General features: G+C 33.5%; 1 protein-coding gene and 1 pseudogene across 1 annotated transcript; both read right to left on the reverse strand.

The window, feature by feature from the left end:
* Positions 1 to 1285: 1285 nt before the first annotated feature.
* Positions 1286 to 4900, reverse strand: LOC129292228 (uncharacterized). The gene is made up of 3 exons (XM_054929790.1): positions 4404 to 4900; positions 3246 to 3376; positions 1286 to 2564 (listed from the first exon to the last, which is right to left on the reverse strand). The coding sequence occupies exons 1-3, from the start codon at positions 4524 to 4526 to the stop codon at positions 1778 to 1780; spliced, it is 1041 nt and encodes a 346-aa protein (XP_054785765.1). The 5' UTR covers positions 4527 to 4900; the 3' UTR covers positions 1286 to 1777.
* Positions 4901 to 12430: 7530 nt separating this feature from the next.
* LOC129292854 (E3 ubiquitin-protein ligase RING1-like) lies at positions 12431 to 18608 on the reverse strand (annotated as a pseudogene).
* Positions 18609 to 26539: the final 7931 nt, after the last annotated feature.

A 26539-nucleotide genomic window follows, 5' to 3' on the forward strand; every position in this document is an offset into this window, starting at 1 on the left:
CGGCGACAACGTAATGTATAAGCAAACCGAGTGTCACACAGAGAGCTGCACAAGGAGAATGGTTGGTTCTACTTCTCCGTACCCTAAAAGGCACTTCCTAGAAGCATGCGGATGAGGAAAAGCGTTGACGGCACAACGTGCCTGGCCGACACAAGCACAGTGCGCTGACGTCTGCTGAGACGGCCACTCATGATGAGGGAATGCCTGCTGAAGCATGTGTGCAGAGCTGGGAATGACTCACACACTGCCTGAATTGCCGAGGGCGTGAGTGTTGTGCATTGGCTTATGTTCAGCTTCCTTAGCCGATCCTCTTGGTTCCGACCTTTCATGGATCCCCACGTCCTGTGCTTCACTTTGCTGCAGCAGCATGGTGAGTGAGTGAAGGCTCGTTCACATCTTCGGCCGTCACGCCCTTCTCCACTTCACCATCAGGTCCAGCACCAATACGTTCGGCGTCGGCTCCCTCAATGCCATTCTGCTCAACTTCCCCTTCAGCTTTGGCAGCACCAGCAACACCGCCTTTGCTACTGCCGTACTCGTTGGCCCTATGTTGTCGTTGCCCTTGCTCTTCTCAAGTCCTTGTGCGATGCATCCAGCAGCCCAGGTTTAGTCAGGAAGCTCGTAAATGCTTGCAAACAAGATGGGAACCTTGGTGTGGGAGTGATGGTGGTGGTTCCAAGAGTCGTGATTAAGGTGGTGTTCGATGATTTGGTGGATGGGAGAAACAGGGGAGTCACGCGTGGAAGTGGCAAAGAGATCAAAAGTGGAAGGAGGATGAGCAGAGCATCTTTGAGACTTTGACGTTGAGAAAGTGTGGAGGAGAGAAGTGGATGAGAGAGAGGGTAGGGGAGGTGTAAAAAAAATAATAATAAAAAAAATATAGAATGAGTCCTACTGGCAGAAAATTAACGTTAAGGGTACAAAGAGCAAAATTGAGATTAATGGATAAAATTGATCTCAATTGAGTTTAGAATTTTTAATAACTTTTTACATATAGTTGAGAGAAAAAAATAACCCTTAATTTTATGTTATTTGAAGAATGATCTTACAGTAGCCCTCCAAATTGATGTCAAAACCTGATCCCTTGCTGCCCATGCATCGTGTTCAAATCATACCTACGTTTCCTATAATTGATCAATCGACCTTATCTTTTCAACCAAAAAAAAAAAAAATCCAACTAAATGTGTTGTTTTCTGATTCAAACCTGCATTCATCGCTCACAAGTAAAATGACCAATGCAAGTGGAATAATTAGTCCGACACACTTGGGTAATACAAGGCACATATTATAACATAAATTAATGCCCATGAAACAGGGTCTTTGTGTATGTGTGTATATATATCAGAATGTTACGGCCCAATCATCATAACGTGCAATGCTGATAAAATGGGTCTCTTAAAGAAATAAAATCATAATACATAGGGAACAATTCAACAAGAATGCCGCAGTGAGACAAGAACTAGACAATGTGAAACTCTTCAACCAGTAAGTGAACTCCTAACCCAAGGTGGAGCTACCATTATACAATTGTACACTTGAACTAAGAGTCCTTTATTTGCCAAGCACATTTGCCCCAGCAGCAGCCTCTGCAGCATCACTTTCTGGGTGGTCATTGGCACCTTGTTCTTCTGCGCTTGAAATAAATATCCTAACTGTATACTTTGCTTTTCTCTTTCCTTTCTGCTCAGGCTTACTCGCCCAGAACATTTAATCTGTAAGCTATTAACGTTTGTGATGTCAAAAAGTAGATTGCATACAAGAATGGATTCGAGTTGTCCTAATCACGGGCTGCTTTGTTCCTGCGTCCAGATATTGGGATAGGTAAGCCATTGAAAATAGGATTGGCAATGGCTGCACTTGAAAGAGCTTGCAAGTCTGATTTCAAATTCCATCTTCCAGTTGGCCAGACCGTGGCTGAGTCACTCTTTTCCTGATCTTTGAGGCTTGACGCACTTAACGATTTACGCACCCCAGAAAGCACATCAGTTATTATAGATTCTCCCAGACCCATTGGAATAGAATCTAACCATCCTGACTCAGTCTCAGGAAACAACACCGCCCGGCTGGCTGATTTTGGCTTCATGGCCTGACCCTTTCCTGTTGAAGAGAAGGCACTGCTTTCTCGTTTTAAAAGCATGTCAGGAGTATCAGAACCACTATCAACTTCAGCCTTTTGACGTCTACGGACAGATTTCTCATCAGACTTGTCACCTCCCCCATCCTCAATCTCTACATGATACTGAGTCGCTCCTCGATCCCCAATCAGCAAATCATATTCAAAATTTCTTGACTTGTGATTTTGGTTTGATGGCATCTCTGAAACTGGAGAGGCTTTGGGGAGCCAATCATCTCTGAGCTCATCTCCACTAGCAGATCTATAAACAACCATTTCGGTTTCTACATTTTGGCTCCTTGGATTTGAAGACTTGAGTCCATAGTATGCTTGTAGATTAGCCATAGCCGAAGAAGTCTTCTCCCGGGTTGCTTTCAGTCTTAAGGACTGGAAAGGCTCCTGTGTACTAGATTGAACTGAATGTGGACGTCTCTTTTCAGGACTGTAGTCTCTGCATTAAAATTTCAGTAAAATTTTGACCCAAAAAAACAGTAAAATGAATTTATACAGTTCAGCATAGATTTCAGTCCAGATAATTGATAATTAATGTTGTGCTATCTGAAACCAAAGAAATGCACAAGGCTATCTGATGAACTATTACATTACCATAAGGAAAATTCAGGAAGACAATCAATTTTTCCACATTCTAGAGTATGAAGAGCAAATAGTAAATCATAAATAAAATTTGTATAAGCGTATCAAATTACACCTAAAGTCAATCAAACTAAACTATGGCTAGAATCTTAGACTAATTTAATATTGTTCAGGAGTCCAGTAAGCAAAGAACGAGCTTGCAGAAAGGCATGCCAAAATTCCTTTCTAGTTCCTGATCTTCATTATACCACCAGGGAAGGCATGATGGCCCACCCTTTTTTCTACACTACACTAAGCAGTTTAGCAGCAATGGTGATATTAATTACAGTCCAAAGTCCAAAGAAAATCCGGCTGGTAAAATGCCAATATGATCCCTGAACTGTAAAAATATAAATTAATTTTAAAACCTCTTTTAAAAGAATTAAATATAAAGCAAGAAAGGATTTTCCTCAAAAATTCTTAAAGGAGTAGGTTATAATGGGTAGATAGTCTATTGCAGATCACAGGAAACAGTGAAGGAATCAAAGTATATTTGTACCCAGAATTGGCAGCTCCATTGGGAGGACTATGAGAGGGTGGATGTCTTCCTGGCAGTGGTATCCGCAGAGTCTTCAGTGCAAACATTTGAAGATCTGTGGCTAGTCCATTCATCCTTTTGATATCAGCCACCTATATTATTACAAGGAGTTGCCATCAAAAGGAAGATAAATCATTATCAGATTATCAACCTAGAAAGCAACTGCAAACCTCACTCATTAGACACATCAAATTTATGAGGACCGCCAACTGTTAAAATAATCACTGTCAATCTGATAATAAAGGAAAAGGCAAAGTACCTAACCTACCATAACATCAACATTTATAATTATAAGAAAGACATGCATGTGTGCGTATTCTCCTGAAGTAATGACATTTAGTAATCAAATATGCTAGTTAATGCATATGTCCATTTAAAAATACATAACTATTCTTGCCCCAAACAACACTAGGAAAGTATTCTGAATACTAGTAAAAATAAGATGCTGACATCAGTAAAAGTGCGCAAGTGATTTTCAGACTTTCCACATTAATGTATGATCATCTCCATCCTATATCGTACCTGAAAGGGAAGCATCACTCTATACTAACGAACGGGTAAATCAAGCATATACAATTAAATTTTGACTGTTACAAACCAAAAAAAAAAATGTCAGAGACAGCATGTATTCAAGATGAACAGGATCTTTCCTATTTTCAGTTTCCCATCCATAACCGGTTGCATCCATTACCAAGTGTGTAATAGAAGTGGACAACAGCACATGAGGACAAATAATTAGTTGATTTCACTCAAATATTCAAGACCCATGTCGACCTTTTACTGTCTTTCTCTATCAGCTTCATCAAGTACTGGGAGCAAGTGGCAGAACTAGAGCGGTTAATCCATATCAGCTCATGAGAAAACAACCAAACCACATAACCTCAATCGTTCCACAAAGTTAGATTAAAAACAAGCATTTCATTTTTTTAATATTAATATTATAATATACACAGAATATTTCTCCTCGTTTTCAAGAAAGGCTTTGAACATTCACTAGTTGCAACCTTTGAAGGAAAAAAAATCACACCCTCTTCAACAGAGACTAAGAAAATTAATTACAAGATGCTTCAAGAATCGTCAAGCGAATACTCAAAAGAGAATATGTAAAACGATTCGTACCTCGACACCGTACTTGATGGCCACGCCGGCGAGAGTGTCCAATTTGGAAACCGGATGCTCAATCCAATTGCGTCCGTTACCTCCGCATCCACTTCCATTCTGCAAATAATTAGACGGAGACATGTTCGCCGATCGACCGTCACCTAACCCTTCTTTCGCAGAATCCCAACTGCCGTTACCTCTACCACAGACACCGACACCAAGATCTGCGATAAGAAACTGGGAATCTCACATGCACAATCGCGCAAATTAACCGGTGAGGGAAAGAGACACGAATCGGGCACAACACCAGGGAGGAAAATTTGTTCGAATACAGAAATTAGGGCAGGGAAAGATTTAGTTTTGACAGAGAGAGCTAAAATGAAGCAAAAAAGACGAATGAATGAATGAATGCAACGCCAGTGTGAGATTTTGGTGAAGGAAAAGAGAGTCTTCTTCTGTAAAGCTTCAACAAGAATTTGGCTTTATTGTGCAACCATTCCCTTCGTCTTCTACTTCAATTATATGCATTGCGTTGGATTCTTCTTGCTCCTGCGCGTTTTCCCTGTAAAGAAAAAAAATATAACAATAAATCTTATAATATTTAAGGCACCAAATGTATTTTCAATTACGTCCAAAAAAAAAAAACCATTTGCCGATAAAATTAAGTAAAATTCTATACATTCAGCATTAATTAATAATTTATCAAGAAACGATAAAAAAATCATTAAATTTTGTAAACAAATATTTCATCTTTATAATTTAACTATATGGATGTTTATGCGATGCAGTGGAGAATGGTCCATTAAATTAATATATTGATATTGAAATTGTGTGAATTATTTTTCTTAAAATTTAATATTCATACCATGCTCATATTAAAAAGTAATAGATATATAGACATAGGTCTAATTTTGCATAATTTTCATGTTAAACAATTATAGAAGTGATAATCGCGTGACTATGCTCCACCATTCTTGTAAGTGGGATTCAATCCCCACATAGATTATTATTAAAAAAAAAAAAGTGGTAAGAGTATAAATTTCATCTCCATTGAAATACCGCTGACATGCCAACATGTTCTTGGTCTTGAACCTGAAAATGCGACTACATTGTGTGACAGAGCTTTCGTCCAAAAAGATACAACTTAACTCAATCTGAATTGAATTAGTCGAAGCCGATGATTTTCAGGAAGGAACAGTAATATTGACAATGATCTCTTAGATTCAGGCTATTCATGTTAATCTCCCTTGAGCATTTTTATCTTATTGTTTTCCAAAACAAAATTATATCTGTCAGTAGATGTAATACTCTCTTCAATCTCAAATATATAATACTTTTAACTACTTCATAATGATTAAGAGAAATAATTAAATGTAGTTTGTATTATTAAAATGATAAATGATTATCATTGCTCCTCATTGTTGTCCTGCAATTAAAATTAATATATTTTACTAGTATTTACTTTTAACTTTTTTTTTCTTATATAATCTCTGCACAATGCGATTCATAGAAGTAATTATGAAAAATAAAAATTTGATGTTATTGACTTTTTTCAGAGTATTTTACATTTTAAACAACACCAATGGGTACAAAATTTTCTTATATTTAAAGATGGAGTGTTTCTGTTCAGCATTAATGAAAAAAATTAAAAAATTAGAAATTTAAATCATTGCATTAGAATTAAGGTGCAATGCTCGTAGTCTTCGGAGTTGTGAGTTTATATTATTTTACTTTACTTTATCATATTATATATTATAAATAGTCCTATATTAATTAATGAATATATAAAAATGGTGGAACTGGGGATAAAAGTCAAATGGATTGGGCAGACACATTGAGGAGTGTGAGGATTCTTTTTCCCAACAGGATTCGGCCACAATTATGGGCTCATGTGTCTTCTTTTGTTATTTCCCTTAATTTTTTATTTTTAAAAAACAAAAAATATGTACTATTTTTTCCCTGCAGCTGTAAAGGGTACGGGTTGGGCCAGAGCTTAATTAAATTAATTAAAAATAGGGTTAACGCGGAGAGAGACCATGACTGGTCCACTGCACCGACATAGTGCCTCACTAAACCTGCGTCCCTCAAATTTATGGGCCCACCAACTCTAATCAGTTTACCGGGTAGGAAACAAACTTCACGGTGAATAAATTTGATTTAATTAATGTTCTCAGTTTAGTTAAAAATTTTTAATTTAATGATAGAGAAAGTCGCTGTTTATGGAAACTGGCCAGAAATGTGCTCACGTGCAAATCATACATTAACCCCCCAAAAGAAAGGTGCAAAACATCAAAATAAATTAACCGTGCTTTGTCTCTTTCCCATGTGCTAGCATTATGCTTGGTTTTGTTTTTTAACTACATAGTCACAAAAAATTGTATAAAGAGACAAAATATGCTTGAATTTTTTTTCGTGTAAAGTCACAAAAATTATATAAAGAGACAAAATTAAATCATGTTAAAATTCATAAAAATTTTTCTACGAATAAATTAAGGATCATGCTATGGACTTGAATCAGTTGAGATATCATTGCCAAGTGAAGAAGACCATGATACGTACATCCATTTTTTAGTTTTCATCAGTCTTGTCTTATTTTTTTTCATATGAGAAAATATAATTATCAACCCCTTAATCTGAGTGCATTAGTATAGGTTCTTGTTTGGCAAAAACAACAAAAGGGGTGTCGCGAGAAGTGTCAGAAACTCGGGGTCTCAAAACAATGAATGAAACTTGACTTATAATCAAACATGAAAAACTCGGGCTTCCTTACCACAATTCACCCAGATGCGATAATGCGAAGTAAAAAAAATTAATATAGATATAGGAAAGCAGAGATACATTAATTAGGTAGTAGGTTATGCCGACCGTACAATGAAAAAAATAAAGACTAAAACTATATGATAAAAGAAAAAAATAAAATAAAGTAGCAGACGAGGAATTTGGAAATTTGAATGGTAATTTATTAATACTGATGATCATTCTTGTTCAGAGAAGGCTCCTCTATTTATAAATAATCCTGGCTTGGTGTCCAAGCTCCATGATCACCACTTTTTTTAAATTTAAAAAGTACTTCCTCTATTATGGTCGCATGTCATGGTTGGAATGTAGAGATAATGACTTAGACTTGGTCTTGACTTAGTGGCTAAGGCTTCATAAATATTTATTTTTTAATTATGTTAAAGATAATTAAGTTGAGTTGAGCCCAGGCCTCCAAATTGTGCAAACAATGCCCCCTGCATACAAATTAACTAGAGCTTTCATAGGCCAATTTTGTATGAATATTTTCACTGGTCTCACTTCCAAGCGTTGCGTGAGTAGTATATCTTGGAGGACTGACTTGATATCGTTCTAATTGATGGTTGATCTAGTGCTTTTCTTGACGGGCACTCTTGTGTTTGAGGATTAGGGGCCATGTGGTCTAGCTTAGGATTAAGTTTCTCAAGATTTGGGACCTTAAGAGCTGGTTTTGGAATTGGTTCTTCAAGTTTTTGGACCTTAAAGACTAGTTTTGTAAAATCTAATTGCTGTGGGGCTCAACTTTGTGACTTTTGTCCCTATGGAGAGAGCCCTTGGGGAGAGCTTCTATGAAGAAGGCCCTTGCAGAGCTCGCCTTTCTAATTGTGGCTCCTACGGCTCCGGCCCTTATGGTGCTGGCCCCTGTGGCACTGTCCCATGTGATGCTGGCCCTTGTGGCACTAGCCATTGTCTTCCCCAGTGATCAAAATGGCTTGCCATTAAGTTTGATGCGCCATTTATCCTTTGAAGGATGTTATAGTGATCTTTGTTGTTGATCTTCTAGTTAAAGGGCACGTTGAGAGATTGCCCCTCGAGTCCGTCTATTCTCTGAATGTGCAAGCTAATTAGAGCTTGCTCTTGCCATAGTCTAAACAGAATGACAGAGATGTTCCTTAGCTCATCCTTCAGGGTTTGCAATAGAAATCTTTGCCTCTCGTTAGCTTAGCATTCCAACTTCTCCCAAGCTTTGGCTTGCTTATGCTACTTTTTTAGATGTTGTCTCTTAAGTTCCTCTACCAGTGCTTGTGAGGTTATTGTTTGTTTATTGATACGATCATGTATCATGGTTAAAGACAAAGCTGCAACATTATTAGACACACTAATAAGATCTTTACCTGGGCGAGAGGATTTCATACTCTCATCCCGAGCTAGTAGGCAAGGCGTTCCTTAAGGAGGTATTGCTTGTCTCTCACGATCATTATAGTATGAGAAGCTTGTACTTCATGTTCTGTGTGTGCAGCCACATTCTCTAAGTCATAAGACCTGGGTCCATTCTTTCCAACAACATATTGATCCTTATGTGTCACAAGCATTTTGTTCACACAAGTTCCACCAAGTGTGCCAAAAATTGTTCAACAAAAATAAAAGGAGTGTCGGGAGGCATGCTAAAAATAAGGGGTCTCAAAAGGATTGAAAAAACCTAACTTCTAATCAAACGCAGGGAACCTGGGCTCTTTTATCACAGTTCACCTGGATGCGATAATGCGAAGTAAAGAAAATTAATATAGATGTAGGAAAATAGAGATACATTAATTAAAGAAAGAGATGACAGGCTACGTCGACCGTACAATAAAAAAATAAAGACTAAAACTACATGATAAAATGAAAAATAAAATAAAGTAGCAACGTGAAGTCTAAGAATTTGATTGGTAATTTATTGATGTCGATGATCATTCTTGTTGAGAGAGAGCTCCTCTATTTATAGATAATCCTGACTTAGTGCCCAAGTTCTATGATTGCCACTTTTTTTAAATTTAGGAAGCATTTCCTCCATCGTGATCACTTATCATAGGTGGAATGTGGAGATAATGGCCTAGACCCAATCTTGACTTAGTAAATAAAATTTTATAAATATTTATTTTTTAATTATTTTAAAGCCGATTAAGTTGAATTGAACCCAAGCTTTCAAATTCATAATTTGGGTACAAATAATTCTTATAGTATTTTTTCCCATTACTTTAAGTCTCTTTAGTTTATCTTTTGTATAACATTAGCTTCTCTATTTTTTTAATATGCCCAAAATGATAATGAGATAACACTAACAATGTTAAATACATTGACATGTAACTAACATTATTAATTTGTGCAGATAGAAATTATGATTTAGCATATTAGCAACATTATCCACCATGTTCTATTTCATGTTTTAGGTTTCAATCTATTGAAAAATAATATTTAACATCATTAACATCACCTCCTCATTCTTCTAGACATATTAAAAAAAAAAATAGAGAAGCTAATGTTACATTCAAGATCAACTAGAGAGACCCAAAACCAAAAAAAAAAAAAACAAGAACCATACCAAAACACGTTAAACTATAAGTCTAATAGTTGTATTTTCTTTTTCATTTTCTGAGCAAGTCTTTTTTTTTTAAGCAGAAATTTTCAGTAAATCTTTAATTATGAATATTTCAGCTAAATACAAATTTCCAGAGTATTCGATCATCCGCAATATATATCAAAATATAAAAGCTTCTAAAATGATTTCTTATTTAAAATTAAATCACTCATTTTTTTTCTCTACAGTGACTTCTTTAAACAAAGAAACTCGACGAATACAAAAGTAAATTTAACAACCAAAAGCAAAAGAAAATCTTTAAATAGTTTAGACTTTAGATTCAACCATCCTTTGCCAGATACAGTGCTTAATGTATATCTTGCGATAATGCACGTATAAAATATATTTTAGAAAACACTCTATACTGTTCCCGCTTTATTTCACACTGCAATGACCCAGTTTAATTAAGAAAAATCATTTAGAAGAACTATCGCAAATAACTTTTTTTAAAGCTTAGTATATTCATATAAATTTTATTATATTTTGTTATTAGCATAATTAAATTTAAGTATACTATTAAGGTTAACGTGTGTTGATTCATATAAAACCTTGGAGATAACGTGTATAATGAGGCAAGTTTGATTTTTTTAAAAAAACAAAAATGGCAAGTTTGTTTGCTTTGCCCTCCGGTGAGGTCAGCTCGCGCGTTTCAAGATTCTTCCGTATAATAATATTCCATGGGAAGTGACACTTTCTTCGTACATCATTCTAGAAGCATCCATGAAACAGTCAAAAGTATGATTCGTTATTCTGGATTAATTTGTTACTTCCTCGTTTGTACATGTACAGCAATGAACATATTGGCATACGTTTTTGTTTCTAATGACAAAATCAAAATTAAATAACAAGTTAACTAAAAATATATATTTATACAGCCGGTTGATAGAATTTTTTTTTTGTTTTCCTCTAAATTTTTTTAACAGCTTGAAAATACTAACAACAAAGTGATCATATATGCATCTTCAAAATTATTAATTATTAAAAACTGATGAAACTATACTCATCTTTATATAATTATTAAAAAATTAATTATTAAAAATTGATGAAACTGATCAAAGTATGTTTATTATAAATTTATGATGACATATGAGCGTTAATTTTTACAAAAAAGATATAAAACAAAGTTAGTTACTCTAATTTGCAGAAAAATACTAATAATAATATTTTATTATCAAATATATAAATACATATATCAGCATTTTTTCTAATTATAAACAGTATTTAATTAATTATAGATAAGTGTCCTTAAAAAACATCATAAAAATTATAGACAATATTTAACTAATTGTAACATATTTTTAACCACTAATTTATCGACAACTAAATTTAGGAAAGAAAAAAATAGACAAATTTATAAAAATATATGAAACAAAGGCTAAATTATACTAAACCCCCTAAATTTTGAATAACATACAAATAATCACCTTAACCATTTAACACTTAATAATAAACCCATTAAACTTTCATATTTATATAAGTAACCCCAACTATTAATTATATACAACTTCATAATTTATTATTTGTGTGCATTTAAACTTTCAAACTTTAATTGATATACTGATAACCTTCTAAATGGATAAATTTTAAATTACAAATAAATAATTAATATATAAAATTAATCATATAAAATTATTTGTATGAATATAAGAGCCGAAAGAAATTCACTGTAAAGTTTTAAAGATTAAAAAAATTATATACTTGTGATTCAAAGTTTAAAAGGATACTGTACAATTTAACTTAAAATCATTATAATAAAACTCGATTCAATTTGATTCAAGTTTTAAGAAACAAACAATTAAATCAAATTAAAGCAATTAATTTTGTCAAAAAAAAAAAAAAAAAACTAAATCAAATTTTATCGACAATCAATTTTGATCCATTCAGCTTAATTCAGTTTGGCGTCATTGATTTGAATTAATTTTGAACACTCTTACGCAAGATTCCGTTCAAGGGAAATAACTACTGTGTTTCAGAGAGACTCCTAATGGGAAAATAAACTCGTCAGATCATTCATATACTTATATCAGCTTAACTCAACAGCATTAATTAACAGTTAAATTTCTTTACAATAATTATTAAGTCACCATTTTCATTCTTAAAATCAACACATCCTGCCTAAAAAAGAAGTTGCGACCTGAGTTAACATCCTCAATAGCACGTGGGATAAAAAATCAAGCTATTTGTGACCCGAGTTAACATCCGCAATAACACGGGCGAAAAAAATCAAGCTGCATGAATAACGAGTTAAAAAAATAACAATAATAGAACAGAGACTCGCACACAATTAATTTTAAAAAAATTAATTCTAACATGACAATGGCTGGAAACTTAGATTTTCAGTAATGCTCTGATTTATATGAATAATTGGGACGTGACAGTTTCCAGTTTTTTGAATAAAATGTAATTATGTAAAAACAACCGTTCTCCAAGTCACAACTTAATCGAAAAGCATGAAACCTAATTGATAAGAGAATTACATACCCGGTCCTGTATATTACCGCGAAGAAAAATACTGGTAGAAATTTTAACATCATTAACACACAAAAAATATTAATGAAAACATTTAAACAAATAAATATTCATATAGACTATTTGTTGTATTGGAATATGACCCAGTGGAGACATAGGCTTCCGCTTCACCACCAACATGAGCAAAATAGCATATTGCCACGAAGGACAAGACAAGATCAAATGAACTAAATGAAAGAAATCCCAGAAAATCAAAGTTTCAGAATATTCCATCCAATATTGCACATAAAAAAGTTGAATTTATAAATAATTCTACCTGTCAAAATGATGATGGGAACCTACCTATGTTTATTATGAATAAATATAACGTTTGCAACTCTCACTAACCACTAGCAATTGATATTTAACATCCTTCCTATTAAACAATGCTGCAGATTTGAAACACTCTTCACACCTGCCAAGAGAAGAACCAAGTGAAAATCTTCTCGAGATCATGGCCTGAGCAGTTATATCATAAAATATATATTCACTGTATAGCTGATATACATCAAAAGGTCCACAGAAACAGGGAGGAAAACAGGCTGAAAATAGTGGGCACGTGATTTCTGTAGAGTTCAATGTTGAAAAGATGAGTCATATTATTTGTCTTTGATATTTGATATTTACATGATCATTCACGTAGAAGTTAGAAAAACACTAGGAAGCGATACCACCAGTGATGAAATATGTAAATATTAGAATGGGCTAATAATACAGAAAACTGGGAAACATAGGTATCACTGTGAATGAAATAATTCGTAGAGGGAAATTGAAGCAACAATCTACCAACCAACAATACAACAATGACAAGCCTTATTTCGCTAGATGAGGCTGGCTACATGAATTGTACGACATCATTATACTTTATTATTTATCAAACTTTTAGAAATATTGTTCACTAAAAGGTCTCGCTCAACAACTTCCTAGAGTTTTTTTTTTTTTTTTTTACCTTCTTCTACCCCTCTTAACAAGGTTTAAAGTTATCTATTCTAGTCTCCTTACAAATACCTCCCGTGGTCTTCTTTGTATACATCCAAACCATTCCAAATGATTTTCTACTAATTTTCTTTCAATATGTATGACGCCCACTTTTTCCCGTATCCACTCATTTTAGATTTTATCTTTTATGCGCATGTCGGCACATTCATCTCAACATTCTCAACTTTGCTACTCCAATTTTATGCTCTTGATATCATCTTAAAGCCCAACATTCACTATCATATAATATTGTTAGCCTTACAACAGTTCAATAAAACTTCCCTTTAAGTTTAGTGGCTACCTTACCAACCAAGAATATATAAAGAATAACAGCCTGGGTCACAACTAACAAAGCAACTTACTTTTTCAAACATGCATAAATAAAAAACCCCCCCCCAAAAAAAAAAAATCAATTATATGCCACGGTGCAGCTTAATGTCAATACAATCGTCTTCGTCTGAAACTTTATCAAAGTTATTTGACTCAGCTATGATCAAAAGGAATAAAAGTCCTATTCATGGTTCCTAAGGGGATTGCTTCCTCTATTGAAAAGATTCCAGCGGTGTACAGTTTGGTTACAAAGTCAAACCTCTCATTGCATTCCTCCTGCAAGGGTTAGATATAGGCCTAAACAGATCGCAGATTGCAGATTTAACCCAAAAAAAAAAAAATGGTGCTTTATTTTGAAGTTCATGCCTTGTAATCCAGTACTCAAGATAAAATTATCGGTTGCGAGCACATTAATATAAGATAAAACATGACAACCCAAAGAGCTAGGTTAACCCCCCCAGATTTATTCTGGAAATCCAAGTAATCTCTGAGGACTATCATTAGATTTATCCAGACAATAGGTGAGCTTTTCATGTTCTTATGTAAATTTATATCTAGGAGTTCAAAAATGAAGGGAAGTTAAAAAGTGCTGGAGAGCATTCTTCTTCAGCACCTGAGTCCTGCCACCATAAATTTCAGCGCATTTACAAATAATATGCTTGAAATATAATTTGGCAACATAAGTCTTGGCTAGAAACATGGGGATTACCATGATGGCTTCTATAATGAAATAGAATATATAGGTAAAAACTAAAAAGTTCCACCTACAACATATCACCAACATATTTATAAGAATCATAAAAAATCACATTGTTCATAAGCCATGAATAATACAACTTATCTTTGCTCTGTATAGTTGCAAGGACCCACTGCAGTTTTATAATATTATCCTGGGTGGAAGACAACATATCTATAAAATTTACCATCCTGTGAATAAAAACAAATGCAAAAATAGTTCACAAGAACTAGCATGGAGGTGATAAAGAACTCGTCCAAGCACAATGAAGCAGGTTAGGTTATGTGCTCAGCTTGTGTATCCATCAAAATTACCATCAATATAAGTAAATATATTTACATGCCAGTAGTTAATAAAAAATTTGGATACATTGAGGTTGTCAAGGAAAATACCAGAGCTAATGTTCCTTCCAAATCATCAAATTCTCTTCTTATTTGAGATTTATAGCATAAGAGTGAAAATACTTCTATAAAAGCTAAAAGAAAAAATGCAAATAGGAAAAAGATAGTAGCATCTATAACTAATTCTGCACATCTTTGAGTTGAAATAAACATAAGTAATACAACAACAATAAGCCTTATCCTACTAGGTGGGGTTGGCTATATGGATGACATAACGCTACCATCGTATTCTATAATCAACTAAGCTTTTAGGAATATTGTTAGTTAAGAGGTCTCATTCAACAACTTCCACAAGTGTTCTCTTTGATCTTTCTCTACCTCTCTTTATAGGGCTCAAGAATAAAGTGAGATTAAAAATCTTTTAAAGAATCTTAGCTGGACCTATGATTGATAGCTCATCAGCTTCAAACATCACACATAGCCAGTTCTTGATTGATTCTGACTGTGCCAAGTCACGCACCTCATGCCATAAACTTTGTTTCACAAAGCACATGGATTGATAAAAAAAGAGAGCTGTTAAAGTTCACTGTAGAACTCTATGTTCTATCACACATTATGACTCCCCAAATTAAGTTTGACGGGATCAGCTCCAGGAATGAATTATCCAAAACAGTAAAATACAGCCAGAGTATTAAGTCTAAGCTGAATTAGCAACAGGTTTCTGGAAAATAAGAAGAAAACAAAGCACACATGCTCCTAGCACTTCTCCTCAGGATTACTCTCAAAGACCTCCTCAGAATTTATACCAGGTTCAGACTTCGATCCAGTAGGTTTCTCGCAAGTCTTTCTTGCCTCTTTTTCTTACACTCAAATCACCTAAGGTAATTGTTCTCCCCAGTTTTTTAATTCAACTGATTCTTGATCGAGCTCTTGTTCTTTTTCTTCCTCAGTTTACTGTTCTGCTTTCTCTCTTCCCAACTTTTTATATCTTTGATTTGTTCTTGCATTTCCTTGATCGTTTCTTCCACATGCTTCATCTTCTCTATTATATTGTCTGAATGTGTTGGACAGTTTTCCAGCTTCCTCTCCAATCACATTGTAATTCTTCTTTCAAGTTCTTCAAGCAGAACACCCCCCCAATTTTGTTTCACTGCTATGATACCTAATGATGGGATCAGCTTTAGAAATTTATTAGGGAAAATTACATCTAGGTCTCACATAAGGCAATTTATTATCAAGAGATCACATGAAATTTACAAAATACTCCCAAATCTCAAATCCTGTCCATTTGCAACTTGACTAAAAGTATTGACAACAGAAAATACTCTTAGTCAAGTTGTAAATGAGCAGGATTTGGAACTTGAAAAAATTTTGTGAATTTCATAAGACCTCTTGGTAATAAATTTCCTTATGTGGGACCTAAATGCAATTTTCCCAATTTAATTATTCAACAGAGTAAAATCTAGCCAGAGTTACCTCCAATGGATTAAGGTACAAACAGCAATAAAAATGTAAGAAAGCCCCACATGATGAAGACAATATTCCTAGCATTTGAGAGGCTAGGGTCTCTGAACATATTCACTCACTCGCTGCTATCTTCTCTTCCTTCTGTCCCTCAACCCCCTATGGCCACCAATATATGCCACACTCTCTCTCACATCTCACGACCCATTGGTTAAGGGCCCATCAAAGTTGCAGTCAGATGCAAAGTTAGCAACCCAACTTTACAGGGGTTCTAAACATGATAAGATACTAAGGGAAAAAAAAATTCAAGCTTGCTGCATTTGCAGTAAACTCATCGTCAATATAGTCACTGGTAAGATGGTTGGGCAGTTTGTGGGGCTTGCCACCATGTGCCACTGAAAATATTGCTATTCATCAAACTCAAAGCCCATAGCATCAATATAAACTCCTTTTGCATTCATCTTCATCTTCTTGTGGGCTATGCATGTTGAGTAAAACCTACCGAACACACATCCTTTGATTAGTTAGATGCAACAGAAGCCAAAAAAATGACGAAGCAAGCAGCTGCTCCAGTTGAACTGATATTTTTTTCGTTAACATCGGATGAAAAACACTATCCATGCAAACATCTGATTACACATGCCAAAAATTTTCCTTCTACTTCGATTAATGCGTTTCTCCACCCAAAAATAATCACCATGATCAACCCTCTATTGCCAATAAAAGCATCAAAGAAGACAAAATGACGCATTTCAACACTACAGCTGTCTCTTTCACATCATCAATGGAGGCGGCATGCTCAGGAACTGACTACTCCCTTATTAAGATGTCTCCAACCAAAAAGATCAATTATCTCTTAAAAGTGAGTTCCCTGATGCTCATAACTTCTAGCTAAGTAAACAACGACAGCCAATAAGTTCCTAACCAAACACAGCTAGTCAGCTTGCTATTCTGATCACGAGGCTCCAGTTGCTAAAGAACAATCAAACAGAGAGCACAATATGGAAGGCAAGGATAATAACTGCCAGATTCCAAAATTAAATTCACAGGAGCACCTCAGTGCTTCTTTGATCATATCAGTTGTGAGTTGTGACACCAAAACAAAGATCGCAGTGCATTGCAAAACATACAAGCATAAGTTTCGACCCCAATCAAACGAGGAAAAAACAAATCGAATTCAACTAAAAGAACAACAGTAGGTTTCAAACTCACAGAAAATCACTAGCAGGTCTTAATCGAGATCTTCTTGTCTGGTCTCCGACTCAAAATTCTGGTTTCCACTTCTTCCAGAATTTGATTCCCCCCTATTATTTCCGCTGACGTTGGCATTCCCAGTATTGCTAGTCTCGGCTATAGAAGGCGACTGCCTAAGAGGCCAAGGCAAAGAAACCCTAAACCTGCGTTCTCTCGGTGTGTCATCTCCAGATGCTGCACCACCACTGCCACCATTACCGCCTTCAGAAGAATTAGTGGACCCACCTTCCCCAGCAGACTGATTTCGATCCACCTGGGTAGAAGTCCCACGAGTTCGTTGCTCGTAGTCAGGATCATCCGTTGGCAACTCGTACCGGCAAACAGGGCAAGAATTATGCAATTCCAACCAAGGCACGATGCAATCTGAATGATAGATATGTTTACATGGCATCTGCTTCACCTCTTCCCCGAGCTCAAATGTATCTTTACAAACGGCACACTGCGATGAATCCGAAGCCAGCAACTCTTCGGAGATCTTAATAGCAGGGAGACCTCAATGGCAGATTTCGAAGCTGGGGGCGTCCCATGTCGGTTAGGATCGTTCTCCGCAAGCTGTTGAATCAATTGCTCGAGGCCAGGTCCAAAAAAATAATCACCAAAATTAAGATTCGTGGGCAAACGGAAGGTTCCACTTGGATCTCCAGAGCTGTCAATCACAAATTGAACATTAGCACCGCTAGCTCTCAGGGTTTGAAGATAGTTCTGAAGAAACGCAAATGGGTTGAACGCGTCAGTTTCTCCGAACGGAGACGATCGATTAGGTCCACCACCAAAAAGAGTAGAGAGATCGTCGAATATCGGTCCACCAGCACCGCCGCCGCCAGCCGAAGTGGTAGAGAATACTAGAGGAAAACCGGCACTGCCGCCGCCGCCGCCGCCAAACTCTGATGTAAACGAAAAGAAGGGATTAGTAAAATTAGGGCTTGGATTATCGACTTCCTCAATGAAGCCACCGTTGCAATCGGGACAAGCGAGATCCGCAGAAGAAGAGGTCGTAATGGACACGGTAGCGTTGCACTGGTGGCAGAAATAGAGTTGAGAAGAACCGCTGGAGATGACGCCGCCGCCGCCGTCGCCACCGGCAGAAGACATATTAACCGTGGAGAGAGAGGGAGAAAGATGAAAGCGAGGAAGACCGAAGCGTAAGATAGGAGTAGCCTGGTTGTAGAATGTGACCATAAAAACCAACGGTGGGTGGTGGAGGGATGGTTAACTGGTCGCACGCGCCGATTTTCACGCGCCGCTATAGCTACTTGTTACTTTTTATGTGCGCGACTAGGCGGTGACTTGTTCATTTGACAATTCCACTTTTTCCATCTAAAGTCTCGACTGTCGACACGCTACACTCTGCAGTGATTAGTAAATACTAAATAAATATGATTATATTTTCTGAAATTAATGTCTTGTGGTGTTGAGTTATTAACTAGAACTATAGCAGTATTAAGTCACCATTTTGTACTTCAAATATGTTACTCAAAGTATTAAAGAAACTATTTGATTCTCTATTTCAAAGGTCTTTATACACAAATATAAAAATTATAAGCTACCTTCAGATATTCACATCAAACGCATATATATATATATATATATATATAATAACAATAATAATAAAGTTAAATTGATGCACACGATGACGATAAAACTAAATCAATATGTGTACCTGGGGATGTATAAAAATATGGAGTAGATATATCCAATAACGATATTTTGCCATCATCTGAAAATATATATCCTTATCAGATATGGATTTGAACTCATTTTTTAAGGCATGTAAGTTAACTCCCCACCATCTAAATCAATTTTGATTAGCTTTCTGTTAATACATTATTTAGACAGACATTTTGAAATAATGAAAAATTATTTTATATTTTAATATCTTCAGACGTGTCACATGAACCTCATACTAAACATAATATATATATATATATATATAATCAATAACAAAAGTTATAATCCCTTGAATTTACCTTAATTATTGACTTAATTTTTAAAATTTAATTTTCATTAATTTAATCACTTCTATTATATTAAGTTATTATATTTTTTACTAAAATATTAAGTTATTACATTAGTCTTTTAAGTTATGAATTCACCTCAAATTAATCTAATGTGTGTAAAATATATTAGTGATGACTTGATGTATATATATAGTTAAATGAAAATAATTTAACCCTCAAAGTCAATTTAATTTTTGTCAACTTACTCTATATTGTGTTTTGTTATTTTTTTTACATAAATAATTACACTGCTTTTTATTACTCCACATAGCTGTCAATTTAATATTCCATTATACATATTTGTAGATTTTAACTGTATTATCTTCTATTCAAATAATAAGAATTAAATTAATAATTGAAATAAATTTAAAAGATCAAATCGATAAAAATAAAATTTAAAAAATTAAATTAATAATTTAGATGAACTTAAAAGTATTATGAATAATACAGTTTATCAAATTTTTTGTATGAAGCACATATTTTATAAAGACACATGTTCCATTAAAACTATTTAAATGGAAGATTCCAAAACATTTTTTTCCAAAATATATGTTATACGATTGGAAATAGATTCCTTTTCACACACGTCTGTGGTATCTTCCAAAGTTGGAGAAAAAATTCTTCCAACGGGGACCTTAAAATTGTGAGAAGTTTCATGAAATTTAGCAAAATTGTAAGACAAGAAATCTTCTCATTCAAAATATAATCAATCGATTCATCATTATACCCAAAAATAAATCTTCCATTATCGCAACTCTTATCATCTTCCACCTCACTCATGAGCCCTTCCTCTGATGTGGCTGCAGCATTATCCTTTTCTTTTAAATACAAAAAAAAAAAAGGCTATGGAATTGCTCCATGTGAAAAGAAAAAAGTAATTCGTGGCTTGATGCCAAAAAAAAAAATAATAATAAAATCATTTATTAAGAAATTGCTATACTGATGAAGATTGTCTAAAATCATACAATTCTTGTGTCAAAAGAATAAATCTCACATTGCCTACTTCAAAAGAGTGACGAATATAAGCATTGCAATTAATGGATAGATTTTAAAGTTGAGTTATGTCAAGAACAGTGTTTTTAAAAACTATTTTATTACACTACATTGATCGCACAACAACTCTCTATGATCAAATAGACTTGTCTTACAAAATTAATAGGAGCACAAAACAATAAAGAGTAACAAAATATACTTAGGCACAACACAAAACAGTGGAGGTGGAAAAAAGTTACTCAAAAACTTAATAGCCTGGCATTAGACTCATAGCACTCTTCATATATATAGGGACGGACCTAGATGAACATCGTGCAACCATTAACTCGTGTTAACTCACCGGTTTCAAAAAAAAAAAATCAAAGCCCATAAAATCTCAACCACTAAACGTTGGTGTAGTGAAAAAACCTTTAAGGACCATTTAAGAATCAAAAGAACAATTAAGCCCATATAAAGATAATTAAACCAACCATCATTGTTAAAACCCTTCAAGTTCAAAATTCAAATAACCAGAACCAAGGTTTACAAAAAAGCAAAATTAAATAAATTAATATTTATTTTTTACAAAAAATAATTTCAGTAAAAAGAACACAAGGGACAAATCAATTATTTTCAATAATAATGCCCCATGTTGTCAGTTTTATACACGTGAACCCACTTCTCTTCTAACTATCATTTATTCACTCACTTTCACTCCTTAGCATATGTATATTTGGAGCTTTCCTCATGTGGATAATGTGATACTTCTTCTTTTAACACATTCACATAATAACTACAACAATAAGTGTTAAGGAATGAAAGTGGGTTTTCTCACATCACCTACTTGAGAGGAATGCAAACAAACCAATATGAGTGTAGGACAAAAGCAAAGAGACGGCATGAAAACTCAAGGGTTGGTGTGCTCAAACACGCCATAGTTATTGGCTTCTATGGCTTGTGCGTGTATTTTCTTCCATATAGGAATTGTGAAAGAAGATGAATTAGTGCCGTATGACCAAATCTCTAATCTCCTTAACAATATTGTTCATGAGATCATGAAAACAGGAAGAGTCAATATGCAAGTTTTATACTCTATTCCCTCCGGTCCCATATATAAGTCGTATTTTAGAAGGTTTATTTAGTTCCATTTATAAATTATGATGCGTCTTTTTAGATAATATTTAAAAGATATTTTTAAAATTACCTTCATGAGAAATAAAGGTAACAGAACATTACTTTTTAAATTTATTATATAGAGGTATGTTTGAAATTTTACTTACTTTTATTCCTTATGCTTTTATTGTATTGGTATTGATGAGGTTGGTAGAAATAATTTATAAATAGGATCAGACTTCAATAGAATGGAATCAATGCATTTCCCCCTGTCTCTTATTTTACGTCTTCTAGAATAACTCTTGATCTTTAATATAAGATAATTAAATATTATAGAAAATCATAAATTATAATAAACATCTTTATTTTATCCTAAATCGTTGCTTGTTTTTAATGTAAGTCTTTTTTCTGATCTAGAATGTAAGTCTTATTTAATATAATATCTAGATTGTTATTATTTTTAATTTACCTCTATTTGTAATTAAATGTAGGAAAATGAATTAATAATATGAAAATTATGCAATTAATATAATTTTAATAAGAATAATAGCAAAAAATACTGTAATTTTTTACATCTTTAATTTTTTAACACATTTTAAACTACCTTTTTTAATCTTATAAATTAATTAAACAGGACTTATGTTTTGGATGGGTGCAAGTACGTTTTTAACATTTTACTGCAATTTTTTTTTTAAAACTTCTTTTCATTTTCTTTTCACTACTACTAAACTATTAATGCGCAACTGTCCTATACGAGGAGACAAAAGTACACACAAAATGATATTTGAACACATATAAGATGGTGAACCATCCTATATAATAACATAGGACAATTCACATTATAATAGTTTTATATGTGTTTCAGGATTTTAAATTTTTTTATAAAAATTAAACTTATACAGGACAATTTTATTTTTGAATCATCATATATGTGGAAGCATATAGGATGATTCTTACGTTGAATCATCCTATATAGCCATTAAATCCTTAATCTGCCCCCTTCACTTTCTTTTCACAATAACCGCCATTGTCGTTTTCTTCTTCCATTTCCACCATCATTGCTCTCATTCTCCTTTACCACGCTCTCATTCTCTTAGGTATTTTTTTTTATGTGCCTTTGTCTCCCTCTTTTTATGTTTAATTTCTACATTTTACTTTTTTTTTTGTTCGTGTTGTTTGATTTCTTCATTCGTACTCTTAGCTCAAACTCTTGGATTTTTTATTGACGCACTTGCTTGTTCATGCTCTTTATTGCCTTCATGCTCTTGACCTAAGCATTTGTTTTAATTTGCCTTGATTATTATTGTGCCTCTCATTAGCATCTAAATTTCTTGTTCTTGTCTCTATCTTTCTATTATGTAAAGTGACTATTCTAGGTTCTAATGGGGTGAGCTTTGAGGATTGGTTTTCTAGGTAATTGTGGTTCTATTAATAACAAGTGGGATTGGCTCCATTGAATTCCTTCATTTGCTATTTTGGGCTTGAGCTTAGTTCAGGAATTTAAGTGATAGCCAATTATCCTATGATTATGATGCTTCAACTTGAAAATCCATAGGGACCTCAAGGGTTGAGTGGTGAGCAAATTAAATATAAAGTCTCTAAGTTGTCAAACTAATTTTACCACTTGAAGGACCATGGTCATCAAGTTCATCCCCACTCCACTTGTACTTGCCATACCTTTACTAAGTAATCTTCTTTGTGATTCATAGATAGATCTTTTCAAAGGAAATTGAAACACTCATAATATTCAAATTAAATCCCGCAAGGAAGATGACTTGCTTCATTGCTACTATTTTTTCCTTTTCACTATGTGATGTGTTGTGATATTGTAACTCACTTGATTTGGATATAGTTGTTGTTGTGATTGATTTAGGCTGATTAGGCTTGATTGTATTTTACATGAAGAAATTAAGTATGAAGGGAGGGCTAAGTGCTCAGGACCGTTTCAACTTTAAGCAATTATGCTTTTAAATTTTCATTTAAAAGTATTAACGACTATTTAGTATTCTTAAACAAAAATCATCACATATTAGACAACTGTATGGCTACTTTCTCTACCACAAAGTTTTGCAAACTTTGCCATTTTCATGTTGATTATGGGTGTTGTTGTTGTTGAGATTGTTTTGGGATGAATTATGTTTGATTATATTGCATAGGATGAAATTAAGTATGAAAAGAGCACTAAGTGCCTAAGAAAATCTCAACTTTAAGCTATTATGCTATTGAATTTTCGTCTAAGTACATTAACAACTAGTTAGTACTCTTCAATGAAAATTGGGGCTTATTAGTGGTTGTGAGACATGTTTATTACCTTGATGAATTTCACCTCACCATGTCTTCTTGACATTTGAATAAAGGGTCTCTCTAAGTTCTCCACCAAGTTTCCTTGATTTGATTGCTCCCTTTAGAATGGTATTAGATGTTTTTACAAGTAGCTCATAAGTAATTCATTAAGTTAATAATTAATTTTAGTTCTTATTTTTATTCATATTTACTTCTATTAATTTTTTCATTTAGGTACTTGTATGAAACCTTCATCATCTTTGGTGACCTAGGTTCAAAGTTTGCATTTGTTAGCCCTCATGAGTTCTCAAGTTATAAAGGCAGTTAAAAAGATCAGCATCTATAACAACAATTTAAGGTACTACCTATGTATTTTCATAAAAGACTGGCTTTGAAAGGGATATTTTTTTATTCATTATATGACATGGTGAATTACTTTATTTTTTAATGAAATTTGTGCAATTTATTGTCCTTATAATCATCTTATTGTAATATGCATTATGCAATTCTCCTAAAGAATACTAGATGCTTATTGTGATCAAGATGAAATCTCGTAAAACTTTAAATGTGTACTATTTGGATTTGGTTCCTCATAATAGGGATCCAACTAATTGACCAAAAATGATAGAGTTACTCAATATGTAAGTATATTTAGTAACTAAGATTTTCTTTTTCAAAATTTCACCTTTAACATTTTTGTCTTCCTTATGTTAGCACAGTAGTGCTACATTGCATAAAGTCAATTTCCTTACAAGAGGTTATTCAAGAAATATAAGGATGTCATTAAATGAAATATAATATATGTATATTTATCACCAATTATTCAATTATTTTTCACTTTTTTACATCAACAACACATACATACATACAGACATATATATATCGTTTTATTTATGCAATACCCAACAACTCGACAACAGCCATGATTGTGGCTGTTGTGTGATGAGACATATGAAAGACATCGTTACTCACGAGCAACTTGTAATATCCCAAGGTATATATCATTCAGTATAAATTTTCATATTATAATGAATTTTAATTTAATTATCAACTAATTAACTTCGTTGTCATGTATGTCACAGTACTATCTAGATTGTGCTCTATTCCATTTTGAGTACCTGCACATTAATGAAGTCCTCTAAAAGTGGAGTGAATTTACATATGACAAGGGGTGACAAGCAATATAGGGCAATAATATATAATAAGTTAATTTTGAATACTTTAATTCAATTGTAAACAGTTTAGATGTTTTATGAATGCAGTTTAGTTCAATTGTAAAGGGTTTAAAATGATTAATTTTAAGTTGTGAATAATAATTAAATTGTGAATAATATATTTTTGAATTATGAGTAGTATAGTTCTAATTATGGGGGGGGGGAGAGAGAGAGAGAGAAGAAGGAACACCTTATTAAAAGAAACTTGGCTAACAAAAGTCCCCTTGTTTAAAAAATAAAAAGGGCAAAAGAAGTTCTTTATAAAACATATAGGACGATTATAGATATTATTGTCCTATACGACCTCGGAGATTTTAGATTTGGTAGAATCTAAAATTTAATATAAAATGGCTTGTTCATAATCATCTTATATGTATTTTTTCAATAGAGGACAGTAAATGGTGGAAAACAATTGTCTTTTATAACCAACTTTATGTAGTGTTTTTAAAATTAAAGACTCACCGGCTCAAAAAATTAAAGGTGAATACTAAAAAATAGAAAAATAGTATTTAAAATATAATTAATATTCTTGAAAACTCCTCGGTTATCATTTTGTCAATTTTTCCTTATATTTGTATTGGTTAATAATTTGAAATTCGTCAAACCTTCTCACATTTTCATCTCCCGTCAATCATTATCGTTGCACAGATTTTTTTTTTTTTTCTAGAGCTTTCCATCATATTACAATTTGTTGACAGCTTTGAAGATGCACAAGTACGAGCTTCAAGTCATCGGTGAATGATACTTTACAACTTGTACAGGGAAATGCTTGTTACTTTTTCTTTTTTCCTGTTACTGCTGCTATTATTATTATTATTATTATTATTATTGAAGAGAGGATACATATTTGCCCAAGCGTTACCCCTAAGAAAAATATCATAGATAATGGGGGTGCTTTTAAGCAAGGTATTTGCTACAAAAAAGTATTCAAAGAGGGTGGACCTCTGACCTTTAATGAGTGTGGACTATTTTCCTCCCAATTTTTTATTTTATTAAAATAAAATATTTACAAGTTTTGAAATTACTTCACTAACAATATTTTTGTTGCATGTAGGCATTTGACAAGGAAGATAGCTATCTGAATCTCTTAAATATTGTTTAGAATTTAATTTTGAAGAATGCATGGAGAGTATAAAAAAAAGAAATTTTTTAAATGATTTATATTTTTTAAAGATTAATTTTAAGATTGCCGACTATAAGATATTATGGAAAATAAAAAAGAAATAATTTTGCCTTTCTCTCTAAATTTAGAAGTACATTTAATTCAATATGGAAGGTATATTAATATTATTTTTATATCAATATCAACCCTTTACTTTAAATTACGTAAGAGCATAATCTTGTATATGCTCGGAATTCGTGTAAATATTGTAAGGATAAATAAAGAAAACACAATCATTTTCATATCATAATCATTCAAAAAATATAATAGCTCGAAATGCATGGAAAGAAATTATTGTTAGTGAAAGTATAAGAATTACTATTATCAAATTGTAAAATATTTTTATATAACATTACATCAACTAATTAAAGTAACAGCATATCAAAAGTTTTACATTATTTCATTATATTCAGAAAGCACAGGTTTCCCTTAAGAGACAAACAATATAC

The sequence above is a fragment of the Prosopis cineraria genome, unplaced genomic scaffold (assembly GCF_029017545.1).
Source record: "Prosopis cineraria cultivar Desert tree isolate PC_DT_omini unplaced genomic scaffold, ASM2901754v1 PC14, whole genome shotgun sequence".
In the NCBI taxonomy this organism is placed as follows: Eukaryota; Viridiplantae; Streptophyta; class Magnoliopsida; order Fabales; family Fabaceae; genus Prosopis; species Prosopis cineraria.

What these genes read in the sequence shown, in the direction of transcription:
- LOC129292228 (XM_054929790.1), bottom strand. Translation starts at nt 4,526, where the DNA reads ATGTCTCCGTCTAATTATTTGCAGAATGGAAGTGGATGCGGAGGTAAC. An exon ending in CCATCAAGTACGGTGTCGAG is followed by an intron (nt 3,377 to 4,403) that starts GTACGAATCGTT and finishes GTAATAATATAG; the next exon opens with GTGGCTGATATCAAAAGGAT. An exon ending in AATGGAGCTGCCAATTCTGG is followed by an intron (nt 2,565 to 3,245) that starts GTACAAATATAC and finishes ATTTTAATGCAG; the next exon opens with AGACTACAGTCCTGAAAAGA.